Source organism: Coregonus lavaretus, assembly GCF_964263955.1.
Source record: "Coregonus lavaretus genome assembly, chromosome: 19".
NCBI classification, from domain to species: Eukaryota; Metazoa; Chordata; class Actinopteri; order Salmoniformes; family Salmonidae; genus Coregonus; species Coregonus lavaretus.
The window spans coordinates 26,455,326-26,470,011 of record NC_140006.1 but is presented as its reverse complement, the minus strand read 5'-3'; the positions used below and the strand labels follow the sequence as shown (position 1 = coordinate 26,470,011).

General features: G+C 42.9%; 1 protein-coding gene across 1 annotated transcript; it reads right to left on the bottom strand.

The window, feature by feature from the left end:
* Positions 1–248: 248 nt before the first annotated feature.
* On the bottom strand, positions 249–14,672 carry tgs1 (trimethylguanosine synthase 1). Its single transcript, XM_084183122.1, has 13 exons — positions 14,465–14,672; positions 14,294–14,361; positions 13,672–13,829; positions 11,675–12,392; positions 10,575–10,698; positions 8,176–8,262; positions 7,788–7,962; positions 6,409–6,760; positions 6,085–6,255; positions 3,650–3,793; positions 3,023–3,239; positions 2,605–2,683; positions 249–732 (listed from the first exon to the last, which is right to left on the bottom strand). The coding sequence occupies exons 1-13, from the start codon at positions 14,575–14,577 to the stop codon at positions 619–621; spliced, it is 2,520 nt and encodes an 839-aa protein (XP_084039248.1). The 5' UTR covers positions 14,578–14,672; the 3' UTR covers positions 249–618.
* Positions 14,673–14,686: the final 14 nt, after the last annotated feature.

The following is a 14,686-nucleotide window of genomic DNA, read 5'->3' as shown; positions in this document are numbered from 1 at the left end:
TTTGCATAATTGCGCACCAACCGTACACATTTGAAAGGCCAAGGTAATTTGAGGTCAAAGTCATTTATTACATACCTTTATGTCCACTGGATTTTTTGTTTGGGGGCTGAGCTCACAGAGAGAGGGAGACCCATCTGTGGACCCAAGCACCACTCTGTGCTGGCTGGCTATACTCTGATGCCAATCTATCTACGCATATCTAGTGTGTAGATAACATATTAATGTATTTCCACAAAAAAAAGCCAATGTTGAGAACCAGCCAATGATAAATGGCATGGTTAGCTTTAATACAAAAATAGATAATGCAAGAAAATCTGTTCTTTGAAAAATAAAAGCAGTAAAACGTGTATAACCACATGGGCAGACCATTAACACAAAACAACATCAGATAATAATAATAATATGCCATTTAGCAGACGCTTTTATCCAAAGCGACTTACAGTCATCGTGCATACATTTTTGTGTATGGGTGGTCCCGGGGATCGAACCCACTACCCTGGCGTTACAAGCGCCGTGCTCTACCAGCTGAGCTACAGATTACACATTATCAGATTGCAAACATGCACTAAAAAAACTGACCTCAAACGGAGATCATGATTAACATTAGGTCAAATAAAACTAGCAATCTGATTTAATCAAATTGCCAAAATACGCAGTTATCGTCTTTAACTTGTTGTTGAGAAAGTTCTGTTCCACCTCTACTCTCCCACCAGGCCCAGCAAGAGAGGCGATCTGGAACACAATCATAACAAGAAAACAACAACAGTTACTATATACTAATTACAAGTCAGAGTCATGGCCATAAAAATGAATTATATAGAGAGAAATAAATCAGCACCTTGATATATAATGAAAGTCTATTTCAATTAAAATGTTCATTAAATAATGTAATAGATTTGTATGTAAATCTAGTTCACTGTATACCTATAAAGCTGGCAAGTTATTATTTACAGAGGAAGCCCAATTCAGATATGTATTTTCACTAATTGGAAAAAAGATCAGAATTGAGGTGCCTGTATAAACGCCGCCGCAGTCGTCTGACAGGAACAGTAAAGGCCAAACAGAACCAGACTCTGACCTAAATATATGAGTTAGTCAGAACCACCACAATCAAACCCCTCTAGAGAATGGAACAGAAAAAGAACAATACTAACTCTGATTAAAATAAATAGGGGCCTAGAACCATTAGCCAATACGCAAATAGTACCAATTGATCAACTGGGTGGCTTGGGTCAATGTAGTTCTATACACCTCTGTATTTATTTGGACAGCGAAGCTACATTTAAAAAAATGTGTCTTTCTGACTAACTTTTTCACTCATCATCATTCACAATTAATGCATGATTATCCATAACCATGGTAACATCAACATTAATGTAGAAGTGTTCAGAAACATCTTCTATTCTTGCTTACAATAAAAGTGACAATACATTATTCACCATTCAGTTCCTATTGGGCAAAACATAACCCGAAACACAACCAAAACATGCTGTGAATGCATCCAAGTTTGTAGAGTGACAAGCTTGATGTTGTCACTGTGTACAAGGACTATGGGACCAAATACTAAACGTTTGACTACTTTAATACACTATAAGTGAATTTGTCCAAATACTTATGACTTCTTCAAATGGGGGGGGACTAGGTACATTTCTAAAAGGTCAAACAGATATGTATGAAAATACCCTCAAATAAAAGGTGACATTCTGTACTGTCACCTCATATGAAACATGAATCTCAAATCCAAAATCCTGGAGTATAGAGCCCTATTTAAATATTTTGGCTTCACTGTCCAAATATATATGGAGGGTTGTGTACTACTTCTAAGCTCATTATACTTCTTATCTTCTGATAACAGCTACCATGGACATAGCTTTATAGTAGCAAGTAGTAGTAGACATGCAATAAAAATAGTTAAATCTGCCACTGCTAAATAAGTAGATCAATAGGTTACCAAATAGGTGACAGCCTGCTTTGTTAGACTGCTGATAACATACATGAGGATGGCATAATGAAATATTCATGAGGCCTATGTAGCCTCTCCCAGCTCTGGGAGCCTTTGATCTGACAGTGAGAACACTTACAGCCCCAGGCCATGGGATAGCACAGAGCACAGAGATGGGAAGCCATGTAAATAAAGGAGAAGTATGGGCATTCCCCAGAACATGCTCAGTAGAGGAGGCTCAGCCGGGCAGGCAGACGCTTGGCATCATCAGCTCTGACTACGGCTATGTCCCAACTTTTTCTGAAGTGTGCACTTGCACATTTCCTCGCATGGATTTATCAAATGGTGGCAACTCCCTCTAGCCAATCCTTATACCAATCCTTTTGAATCAATGATGAGGAATTTGCAAGTACACACTTTGGGATAAGGGTGGTGAATTGGGATGCAGCTTCCATATAAGGAGCCCTGCAGAAACATCACACTTCTATAGGCCTTTAGACTATACTGCTGTTATCTACTTTACACTGAAATATCAACAAATATATATTGAATCAATGGTAGACAATTAGCCAAGCATGACTAGCATGCACAAACTCAACATCAAAATATGAGTTGCAAACCGCCAATACTCCTCCACTTGTCCATATAACCTAATAACCTACCTGATCCATGTCTGCATTTCGTGGGAGGAAGTACACAATATTATCAGATATCATCTTGGACAACCTGAAAATGTCAAAAGTATTAAAAGTTAAGGAAAACAACAGTGTTAAACTCTTCTACGACAATATAATATAATGCTACAATGCCTGTAAATAGTAAATACTAGTGAAATATAAAAGATAGCTAACTCAGATTGGCAAGCAAAGACCAACCCACCAACAAAACGAACTGTACATCCAAAGTTCCTGCCTTCACATTCCCCCTTAGCTAGCTAACAAACTGCTGGCCCTGTCACTCTGCCTCTATCTGCATGTACCTCTGCCTCTCTATCTGTCTCTGTCCTGGCCCGTCTCTGAGTCTGGCCCGTTGCCTGACTAATAGCCTGAGAGCAGCTTCATTGAGAGAAATAAAGGATATCCATTTGGAGCCATCATGGTCTTGATATCGAAGACGTCTGCGCTGAGGTAGTCTGGGCCGCCCCAGGGGGGGCTGAGGAACACCACGTCCGCCCGCAGATGCGGTGCCAGCTTCAGGAAGTCTCCCTGCACAAATTCGATGCGCTCTGCCACCTTGTAGACCTGGGCGTTGTGCTGTGCCAGGGCCAGACGCACCGGGTCGATGTCAATGGCTAGCACTGCATGGGGGAAGGGACATGAAGGACAGAGAGTCAGACACACACGGAATCCCACTCAGGACAACATGCTTTATATCTGTATAAATGTCTGGAGGAAGGGGAAGGGACATAGACGGTCAGGGTGCATCTCAAATGGCACCGTATTCCCTATGTAGTGCACTACTTTTGGCCCATAACTACACTATATATGGAATAGGGTGCCATTCGAGACGCAGACTGAGTCAGACACACAGGGAGAACCACTAAGGACAATATGATGCATTATAACTGTTAACCTATAGGATATAATAAGGGCCAAGAGGTTTTCCTGGTCACGTCACAGGGTCAGGAAAAATATCTTATAAAAAAGTTGATAAGATATTAAATCAAAGGAGCCTCTGAAGTTTGGCTCAAATATGATGCTACTATACCCCTCTTCCCAGTGAGGGCAAACTGGATGGCATTGCCTCCCACTCCACAGAAGGCGTCTATGATGAGTTCAGAGTGGAAACTCTCCTGGACCCTCAGGGCAATGTGCTCTGCTATCTTCTCTGGGGTAACAGAGAACCAGCCCTCTGTACAGACAAACGGACAAACGGACGGACAGACAGGAGTGAAAGGCTTTAACAAACTGAATACAAAGATGCATTTAATAATGTCTCTCATTTTACTATTTTAAAGCGAATCAATGCATTGTAGAATTATTTTATTTATTTATTCATATTTTAATCAATCATAATTTCATTTATCGGATGGGGGGGTGGGGAGGAGGCATCGCCAATGCAAAGCATAGCCACCAGGGGTCAGTCAACTGTCAAATAGTTTTGTTCAAACAATGCCAATCTGATATTCAAGCCACATATTTATTTTCATTTTTGATTTATCAAATTTGTCCAGAAATATGATATATCATCTAATTGATTCATTTTGTGGGTCATGCTAGTGCCACAAATATTCCTGCTGGAATATAAAGTAGGTGTGTGTTTTTCCATCACATTGAGAATAGCCTGAATATACCATACAAGACAACCCAAAAAGTATTGAATAAGTATGCTGTGGATATTGAGGTATATTAGACTATGTGGAGAGACTGGGATGCTTCATAGACCAACCACATCCTCCTGTCTCTCCTCACCTAGACCATCTGCCTTTATTCTCCAGCAGCCATCACTGTTTTCTTTTCCGCTGCTTGTTTTCACAGCCTCCTCAGAGAATAAACACCTGCTAAGGCAAACAATGATGGGAGTGCACTCTTCTCTTTTAACGCTTCACGTTTCTCACTCTTTCATTACAGTACTCATCCCTCCCTCCGTTCTGAGAAAAGTGGCTGAGGAGAGGATGTTTCACAAAGAAACATGGATGGACTTTCCAGTTGAGCTCAAGGGAGGATCCGTAAATAGATAAATAAGAGTTTATTTATTTTCCTAATGTTCACTGAGACAGGAGATTTTCCTTGCAGTTTGCAGTGGATTCTCAAAACAGATTGCTGTTCCTGAAGGAAACCTATAACACCACGTTAAAGAGCTTTTTTTTTTTTTAAACCTACATGACTTCAGTCCCAAAAGACTAGATTACCCCTCCTCACAATCTGCTCTCTATCATTTGCCAGACACTGCTACACATGAGGCTGTATAGAGATTTTCTCTGGCTTTCTTCCTGTATCTAATTGAGCGACAGACACCATATAGATCTGATAGGACTAGGTGTAAATCATCTGGAGTGAGTTTCAGTCATGCTGCGGTATGTATCCTGGCTCCCCTCTGTTGACATGAATAAGTGAGTAGTTATGAAGGCTCTGATCTCATTTTCAAACAGAATTCAGAATGCACTGTGAAAGATTTCTGATTTGAGCGAGGGGAACATATTAGTCCTAATACTTTGGAGAATAGGGAGAGATTGGGCAGGATGAGATTGGCCCTCTGATAACAGATCAGCTCTTTGCCAGAAATAGGTTATAGAACCACTTGACGTTTTGAACCAATGTTAAAATCAATGTTTAAAATTCTAAATCAAAAGGATGCATTTGGAGGATTTCAGTGGAGGTAAAAACTAAGCTTTTATAACTGAGCACTAAAGGTATGAATATTTGTCCTTCTAGAGTACAAGGTTGCTTCTGTTTCTGCTACAGTATCTACACTTTGTGTTGGAAATGGAAAAATAATCCTTCTACTTAAAATGAACCTAATCTGCATACAAAATGCCAATCATTAGTCTCTTATCAGTGCATCAGTGTTTAAAAACAGAGTCATGGTCTGGTGCACTAAAATTAGAGGACATGTGCACGAGGAGGGAACAAGGGAGGGAGGAAGCGGGAGGGAGAGAGAGTAGAGTTGCTCTGCTGGGAGACAGGGAGGGAGCCTGCTGCTGTCATGTGACGCAGGAGGGAGAAATGTGAGGTATGCTTCACTGGCATCAGCACTTCTCCCTACAGACAGGGCCCTGCCTGCCATCTCATCCCTCTATATCCCCACCACCAACATCTCAACATCCCTGCATCTCTTCCTCTTTTCTTCTCTGACAACATGATGTTAGACTTCAGGAGCAACAAAACTGTAGCTTTTACCTTGGACATAACAGCCATTCGTTTCTCAACCAGAGAAAAAGAATTAACGTTCAGTCACCTTGAGAAAATCATTTTCTCTTCAGAATAAAGTGCATTCCTGAATCGCATTTGACCCTCCGTTTGGGCTGCATTAATAGATGTGGTTGGGAGACTACAATAGTTATTCTCAAACTTGAGGAATATTAACAACAATATGGAGGTAAAGTAGTTCCTCCATATGATGAACCCTTTCTGCTTGAGCCTGTATGAAGAAATTGGTTGTGTTTTATTAAGTGTGTGTGTTCCGTTTGCTCCATGACTCACCGTGGTCCAGCTTGATGCCCTCATCGAACCTGGAGAAGAGGCGGTAGCGCTGGGCCCAGTACTTAGCCAGCTCGGGCTCCGCTGCAATCTCAGCTGGCATCCCTCCACATTTCCCCATTTTCTTTGTCTTCTTGTTCTTCTTCTTTTTCTTACCCGTCTTCCCAGTAGACTCTGGGAAATAGGCAGCGCAAAAGTAGTACATTGTACAAGACTTCAACAATCAAACAGGAAATACCCCCCAACAAGTATAGATCTGACATGAACTCTTTATAAAGAAGCCCTGGGTTAGAAAAAGGTCTAAACCAGCTGTTAAGGCAAACCCACCTGTGTTATTGTGTTCAGGTGCATTGTGATTTAAGTAGTCTGGTATGTCCAGTGAGTACACCTCTCTTCTGAATTTAATCTCGTCATCCTCTTCCTCCTCTATTTTGGTGAAGATGTTCTGCTGGGAGGGTTGAGGGAGCTGCTCAGTACAGTCCAACTCCAAACAGAGTTGAGGACTATCTTCCTTCTCCATCTCTTCTTCCAGTCTCTCCTCTTTTCCCTCTGACTGTGGACAAGCAGGGCTCTCCCTGTCGGCATGCTCCCCGTGCTCATGTGACTGGCTTTCTGACCTGTCTGTGAAGGCTGTGTGTGTGCTGTTGTCTTTCTGAACCCTCTGGAGGAAACTCTGAACCTGAAAACAGAGCAGCACATGAGTGAGTGTGTACAAGAAACACACATGACCAATGAACGCTAGATGAACAGAGAAATATCACAACGAAACCAGACTTTAAAGTAGGCCTCAACAGGGCTCAAGTCATTTCTACTGTGCCTGCTGGATAATGGTGCCATTTGCTGCAGACAGTAAATACTGCAAGTCTTGCCCAGAAGATCAATTCAGTGAGTTCAAACAAAGAGATCAATGGAAAAGCACTGCATTTAACTGGTTTAAGTCCTCCCACAGCGCGACACATGACTTAATGTCTCAATTCAGTGCCAACTCAGTAGAAACACACTGATGTCCACTTCAATGGGGAAACTATACCTGTAGGTACAGTAAGTCATTAAGCATCTCCTTATTTGAAGTGCAGTACTTTGACAAGTTCCAATTTCTTTGGGATAATACAATCCCGCATAGTCAGCAAACAGAGAATAGCTGCATTTCTTAACCTCTCTATCATGGTGTGAATAAGCATGTTTGAGTTCATAGGGACCAGCTGAACACACTCTCCCTTTACTCCTCAAGGTCAGCCAGTGATGTGAACTTCCTACATCAGCCATCCAAAGGTAGTCTTACCAATTAAAATGTGACCGACTCAAATAAGCGGATGATACAAACTTTAAACAGTGCGGCTACCCTCGGACCAGTACAGTGCTATGTGGTAGCTCATTGTAAATAGATTCAGTTGGCTGAAAACAGCAGCTGAATGCATAAAGAGATGTGGTGTGTCAGAGGAGGCCAGCACTGACAGGAGGGGAGGGAGGATGGGAGTATTGGCTGTACTCTCATTTTCTCTCTCTGCCAGTGGAGACTGAGGCTGAGACCTCTCTGACAAGGCTCCCCCAGTGTCAACCACAGGGCATCCTCCTCCTAATCCAGTCAGGAGCTGCTATGAAATGTGTGTGTGGTACTAAAACGAGGGTGATTCGCTTTGTATCGCAATCAATAATGATTGTACTGTTTGTGTGAAAATAATTGGTAAAATGTTCAGAAGACTTACTTTTTGAAAGGTCTTGGTCATCTTTGGCTCTGTGGTATCTCCCTCTTCAGTGAAGAAGGTGTGCTTGTTGATGTAGCAGGCTGCTTTCCTCCCTCCATGTTGCTTCCTATTCCTCCATGCCTTACTACCATGGTGGTGACTGGGGCTGGGCTTAAACTTCAGCACGCTCTCAATCCTAAAAAAACATAAACATAAAGAGAGACTGATATTCTAAGAATCTATGAAGAGAAACTGATATTCTAAGAATCTATGAAGAGAGACTGATATCCTAAGAGGACAATCTCAACCATTTGTACATATAACAGGCTGGTCAAAAGTAGTGCACTCTTTAGGGAATAGGCTCCCATTTGGGACACAGCCCATGTCTGAGGGAGTAATGCTGACTTACATGGGGTCGTGGCTGCGCTTTAATCCCAGTTTATCCCAGGCGTCATCCACAGACATCTGAGGGTTCTCCTCCACATCCAGTTCATGACTGTGTCAATCACCAGATCAGTAGACGATAGATCAATACACAACATTAGCCTTACACACCATCACAATGATCGAACAAGGCTCCATCCCAAATGGCACCATATACCCTATATAGTGTACACTTTTTACTATAGGGCCCTGGTCAAAAGTAGTACACTATATAGGGAATAGGGTGCCATTCGGGACGCAGAAGAGGTGTGGCCAACAGTAGAACGTTTATGAGATGCAATAGACAAGAAAAAAGGAAAATGCAGAAAAATATTGTTATAGTCTCACAAAGCATTGTGTAGGCTAAATCACATATCAGTCCCCAATACCAGGCTTTAGGTTGGAATGGGCCATCATGTGATGTTTACTGATTTTCATGCATACAGATTCCATTTACAGAATCCTTGGTTATTGAAACATGGAGTGTTTATCATCGAAGCATCGAAATCTATGTCTTGGACATGAACATCTCCTTGGATCAAACTGAAATTGAAAAGACATAAGCATTCATTCCCCTGGCTGACACTTTTTCTTTATTGGCTATGATGCAGTGAATGTAATCATTTACAACTTGAATCGTAGTTCAATTCAATCCCCTATTAAAAAATATGTAATTTACTGGCAGCATATATGGCAGCCACATAAAACGGTAATTTCCAGTTATACTATTCTTGGTAATGGTACTACACTGCTCAAAAAAATAAAGGGAACACTGTAATAACACATCCTAGATCTGAATGAATGAAATAATCTTATTAAATACTTTTTTCTTTACATAGTTGAATGTGCTGACAACAAAATCACACAAAAATTATCAATGGAAATCAAATGTATCAACCCATGGAGGTCTGGATTTGGAGTCACCCTCAAAATTAAAGTGGAAAACCACACTACAGGCTGATCCAACTTTGATGTAATGTCCTTAAAACAAGTCAAAATGAGGCTCAGTATTGTGTGTGGCCTCCACGTGCCTGTATGACCTCCCTACAACACCTGGGCATGCTCCTGATGAGGTGGCGGATGGTCTCCTGAGGGATCTCCTCCCAGACCTGGAAGCATCCGCCAACTCCTGGACAGTCTGTGGTGCAACGTGGCGTTGGTGGATGGAGCGAGACATGATGTCCCAGATGTGCTCAATTGGATTCAGGTCTGGGGAACGGACGGGCCAGTCCTTAGCATCAATGCCTTCCTCTTGCAGGGACTGCTGACACACTCCAGCCACATGAGGTCTAGCATTGTCTTGCATTAGGAGGAACCCAGGGCCAACCGCACCAGCATATGGTCTCACAAGGGGTCTGAGGATCTCATCTCGATACCTAATGGCAGTCAGGCTACCTCTGGCGAGCACATGGAGGGCTGTGCGGCCACCCCACACCATGACTGACCCACCGCCAAACCGGTCATGCTGGAGGATGTTGCAGGCAGCAGAACGTTCTCCACGGCGTCTCCAGACTCTGTCACATGTGCTCAGTGTGAACCTGCTTTCATCTGTGAAGAGCACAGGGCGCCAGTGGCGAATTTGCCAATCTTGGTGTTCTCTGGCAAATGCCAAACGTCCTGCACGGTGTTGGGCTGTAAGCACAACCCCCACCTGTGGACGTCGGGCCCTCATACCACCCTCATGGAGTCTGTTTCTGACCATTTGAGCAGACACATGCACATTTGTGGCCTGCTGGAGGTCATTTTGCAGGGCTCTGGCAGTGCTCCTCCTGCTCCTCCTTGCACAAAGGCAAAGGTAGCAGTCCTGCTGCTGGGTTGTTGCCCTCCTACGGCCTCCTCCACGTCTCCTGATGTACTGGCCTGTCTCCTGGTATAGCCTCCATGCTCTGGACACTACGCTGACAGACACAGCAAACCTTGCCACAGCTCGCATTGATGTGCCATCCTGGATGAGCTGCACTACCTGAGCCACTTGTGTGGGTTGTAGACTCCGTCTCATGCTACCACTAGAGTGAAAGCACCGCCAGCATTCAAAAGTGACCAAAACATCAGCCAGGAAGCATTGGAACTGAGAAGTGGTCTGTGGTCACCACCTGCAAAACCAGTCCTTTATTGGGGGTGTCTTGCTAATTGCCTATAATTTCCACCTGTTGTCTATTCCATTTGCACAACAGCATGTGACATTTATTGTCAATCAGTGTTGCTTCCTAAGTGGACAGTTTGATTTCACAGAAGTGTGATTGACTTGGAGTTACATTGTGTTGTTTAAGTGTTCCCTTTATTTTTTTGAGCAGTGTATATTGCTATGCCAACAGGAGGAATAGAGGACAATAATGTACAATACTGCAAGACATGGAAATATAAATAAATTGCCATTTAGCTTACCTTCGCTTAAGTTTTGTGACTCTTCCATCTGGTGGTTCATCATCATCATCTTCATCACTATTAGATGCTCTTCTCTCACTTGATCCATTGTTATTTTTCTGGTGACACCCGTCCTGTTTGGAATCTGAAGGGGAAAAAAGTGTACATCCATTTGTCCCTTCAACATGTTTTCTGAGAGGATAAAACAGGGAAAGCAAAGTCGGCATGTGGTGTTTAACAATGCTACAAAGCAAGATAAAAACAGAGATACTATGAAATAGAAATGACAGCAGTGTTGTGTTGTGTGGGATCAGTTACAGACAAGATGGAAAGTTCCATTTTTAGAGAGCATCCATCCCAGTCTACAAAGTCACAGAGAGGAGAGGAGACTGCCTTTGATTCAGGCAGTGGAGCTTTGCTCTCTCAGACAAGAGGAGCCATTAACAATGCATGGGCCTGTGTCACATGGTCCTTTCATTCAAAGGAACACATCTTTTGATAGTATGATGCATAAAATATTCAGACAGAGTGAACACACAGTTTGGAAAAAGCCCCAAATTACAAGGACTAAAATATATGTTTTAAAAAGGTGGTTTGTAGGACATATTGCTATCACCTACCCATGTTGAGTAGGCTATAGCAATAATATGTAATATCATTTGGCTGCCTGGTTGCAATAGGCTACTCTAATGACATCTTCAGTAGGGCTGGGACGATACCAGTATGGCGATACTCGTTAGTATTGTGGCAAGGAAACAAAACACAAAGCGGATTTTAAATTATTTAGGAAAACAGCCCTAATGCTGGAAACAAACATTATTATGTTGTCATCCAGAGTCACATGTATTTATTTTCCAAGCTATAGCACACCATATTTGACATACAACAGGACTCTAAAGGACCAAAGAGTGAGGTCTACTTCGTGTTTTCATTTTGCCATGAAAAATAAAATAAAAATCAGGATACTGGTATTGTCACAGCCCTAATATTTAGGTTTTAATCGATTTGAGAGCTAGAACTGGGGGAATCACTGCTATATCAATATAGTGTCAGTCAATGATACAGGACAGTTTACTGAACTGAGAGACAGAAATATAATGTATGTAGGTGGAAGGATTCACCTCTTGATTCAGTGGACTTGGTTTTTGAGGAGGCAGGTCTTTTACGATTACCACCATCACAAGGTTCATCATCATTTCCACAGACATGGTCCGCTTGTTGTTTGCTCAAATCACACTGGCCAACTCCCTCTGACAGAAGGCTCATCTGCCCAATCAGATCGACCACTTCACTAGTGCCCGCCTCACTCCGCTCCAGCCTTCCTCCAAACTCAGACTCCCGTGGGTCACAACAAGGAGTTGGCTCTCCCTCGGCTTCACCCTCCTGTCCAGGCTGCTTTGGTTCAATGGGTGCACCGCTTGAATAGTCTGTGGTCCATCCCTGGGCTGCCCAGTAGTTGAACTGCTCCCAGTAGTAGAGAAAGGTGTGGCTGGCGTGTTGCTCCCATGCCTCCTTAGTGCCTGGGCAGTCCCAGGGGGGCTCTGCTGTGGCTGGACAGCTGGAGGTCTCAGGGTGCTTCTCCAACCAGCCCTGCCACAACAACCCCTCTCCCTGCTGGCTCCAGTAGCCTTCCCAACCCTCCTGGGCCTGGGTGGGTTGAGGTTCTGCGTCTGCCTCTCCTCCTGGCCTCTCAGTGAGATCAAACCAATCAAATGCCGGATTTGTGCTTTCAACACTGGGATCATCCTTCTGCAACTGGAGTGGATGTGGATCATCTTCATCCAGATTCTCAGGGGCTGCTTCCCAGTGGTTAGCATTCTTCCTTCTTAACTTTCTCCCCTTTAGGAGAGACAAGGACACTAGGTGAAAGACAGCATAGGAGCTAGTGGTGTGCGGGTCAGCTGTTTGTTCACACGCAACTGTGCGCAATTGATAATAACCCTAACCCACAAACATAGAACATGCACTGTAGGCTACAGTCAGAAATGGTAGAAAGATTTTTTGACAGGGGGTGCAGGATTTTTTTTGCCTGATTTAGATATGTTTCTGATGATAATTTACAACATTTTGGTAGGCTATTTGTTAGTCACCTTGTCTATAATTAGATACATGCTGCTTCTCTTATGTCATTATATGTTGCCCTAGAAGACTAAATAAACTCTTGCTCTTCAGAATAATGTCATAAATCGATAGAATGAATGCTTCAATCTAGTTGACATCGGAAAAGTTCTCTCTGTCATCTCTGTTTGTTTCGTGGCGCAAATACGTTTAGGGACCGGGATAACATGCAATAACAAAGATGTGAAAACGAGCCAACATGTTTCTGATAATATTTCAGTTCGGCTTGAATGCATAGACTATTTTATGTGGTTGAAATGCTATGATGCTGATAAAGATAGCACCACTACAGATGGTCCCTAACTGTGCATTAGCATTCTCTCAAGATGTTGAAAGAAATAAATCATATTTCTCCTGTTCCCCGAGTCAAAATGTAGCCTACATTTGGTGTATCATTTTACTGCAAGAATTGCTTACTTCTGTAGGAGTTAATATTAAGGCTATGTGAGAGGTTATAGACCTATGATCAGTGTCCAGATTTCAGTTTCCATGTAACCCATCTGAACAGTAGGCTACAGTTCACTTGATGTGCCATAGGCATATTTGAAGTCCCCATCTTGTGACTGTTGAATTTGTATAGCTCCTCAATCTTTTTCTGCCCATTCCCAAAAGCATTTGGCGATTGGCATGTAGGCTATTTGGCGTGTGTACAGTTAGGCCCTAAAGCTTAGGCTTACGCACTAATGCTAGATAGCCTAAAATAATGAAAGAAAAACCTCAATGTAGCCTATAGACATAAATTGCACAAGAATTATACATTTATGAATTATTAAGGTATAGTTTTCTTTTTATTCTACCCGCCCACCACCCACCCCGCCCTTCATCCACACAATATTTCATGACCCTAAACCCGCCCGCCCTGCGGATATAACCGTGGGGACTGCGGGTTATGAGTCAACCCGCACATCAGTAATCGGAGCAACATTACTTATTTTCTTTATTTTAGGTGGACTCTATTGTGAAGGATAAACATAGGCAATGTTTACTTGCTACTACTTACAGATTTCCTCTGTGCAGAGGAGCTTATGAACTCTACAGGCAGTCCCATGCTGGCCATAAGCTGGGCTTCTTCATCGATTGGTCCATCATCCTCCTCCTCCTCCTCCTCTTCAGTCTCTTCATCTTCTGCCTGGTCATCTCCATGCTCATCCTCTGCCTCTGTGAGTGCAACAATAGGCAGAGTTACAGACAACTTTCAGGTTTAAAAAAGCTTGTGAAAAGGTTGGCAACATGCATGTCAATGTCAATCATTGGGAGAGGTTAGCCAAGTAAAACTCAACTCCAGGACGTACTTCACATCAACGGAGTTGATCTGCAACTAGTGTGGGCTTACTGGAGTTCCAAGTCACATAAAATTATTGTTTTTCTCAAAAAAATATGGATTTCAGCAACCATAGCCAGCAATTACATAGGACAAGGTCCTGTGTAATTGCGTGCTTCTCCTTGGATGATGAAATCCGTCGTTTTTGATCAAAACAAAATTGTATGTGATGTCTGAGCTCCAGTCGGTCACCCTAGTCTGATCAACGCCTTTGATGTGAAGTACATCGTGGAGTTGAGCTTTACTTGGCTAGGGAACTTATGTCTAATGATGTATACAAACATCATTGGTTATGTCCTACCTTGTAGCCCACCGGCTTCAGCCAGGTCAGTGATGGCTTTACGGTCAGATCTGTACAACTCACGATCCCTACACCGGGAGAAAAAGAGGACACAGTCACAAAGTGAAAACAGTGCAACACAGTTTGTGTGTTGTACTTGTAACGTTCGCTATAGCTCGCTAGCTCACTTACTGTACAAAAGCTCTCGAACACAAGCAGTGTATCGTCCCATCATCTCCAGCCAAGCTCCTTTGGCTAAAAATAATGTCGGCAACCACATTCCATTTTCCATGATCAATCATCATATTCACGCTTGTTAGCTAGCGAACGTTAAAATGTAAATAGAAAGGCTCTTCCACTGCTATCGAAGTTCATTCGGATCCACACACGTTTAGGCTCCAATGAGATTCGTTC

Bases quoted from the DNA above. Each gene is read 5' to 3' on its own strand.
- tgs1 (XM_084183122.1), bottom strand. From the start codon at position 14,577: ATGATGATTGATCATGGAAAATGGAATGTGGTTGCCGACATTATTTTT. The intron at 6,761-7,787 runs GTAAGTCTTCTG...CTCTGTTTTCAG, and splicing joins TGACCAAGACCTTTCAAAAA to GTTCAGAGTTTCCTCCAGAG. The intron at 3,240-3,649 runs GTATAGTAGCAT...TCCCCCATGCAG, and splicing joins TGCCCTCACTGGGAAGAGGG to TGCTAGCCATTGACATCGAC.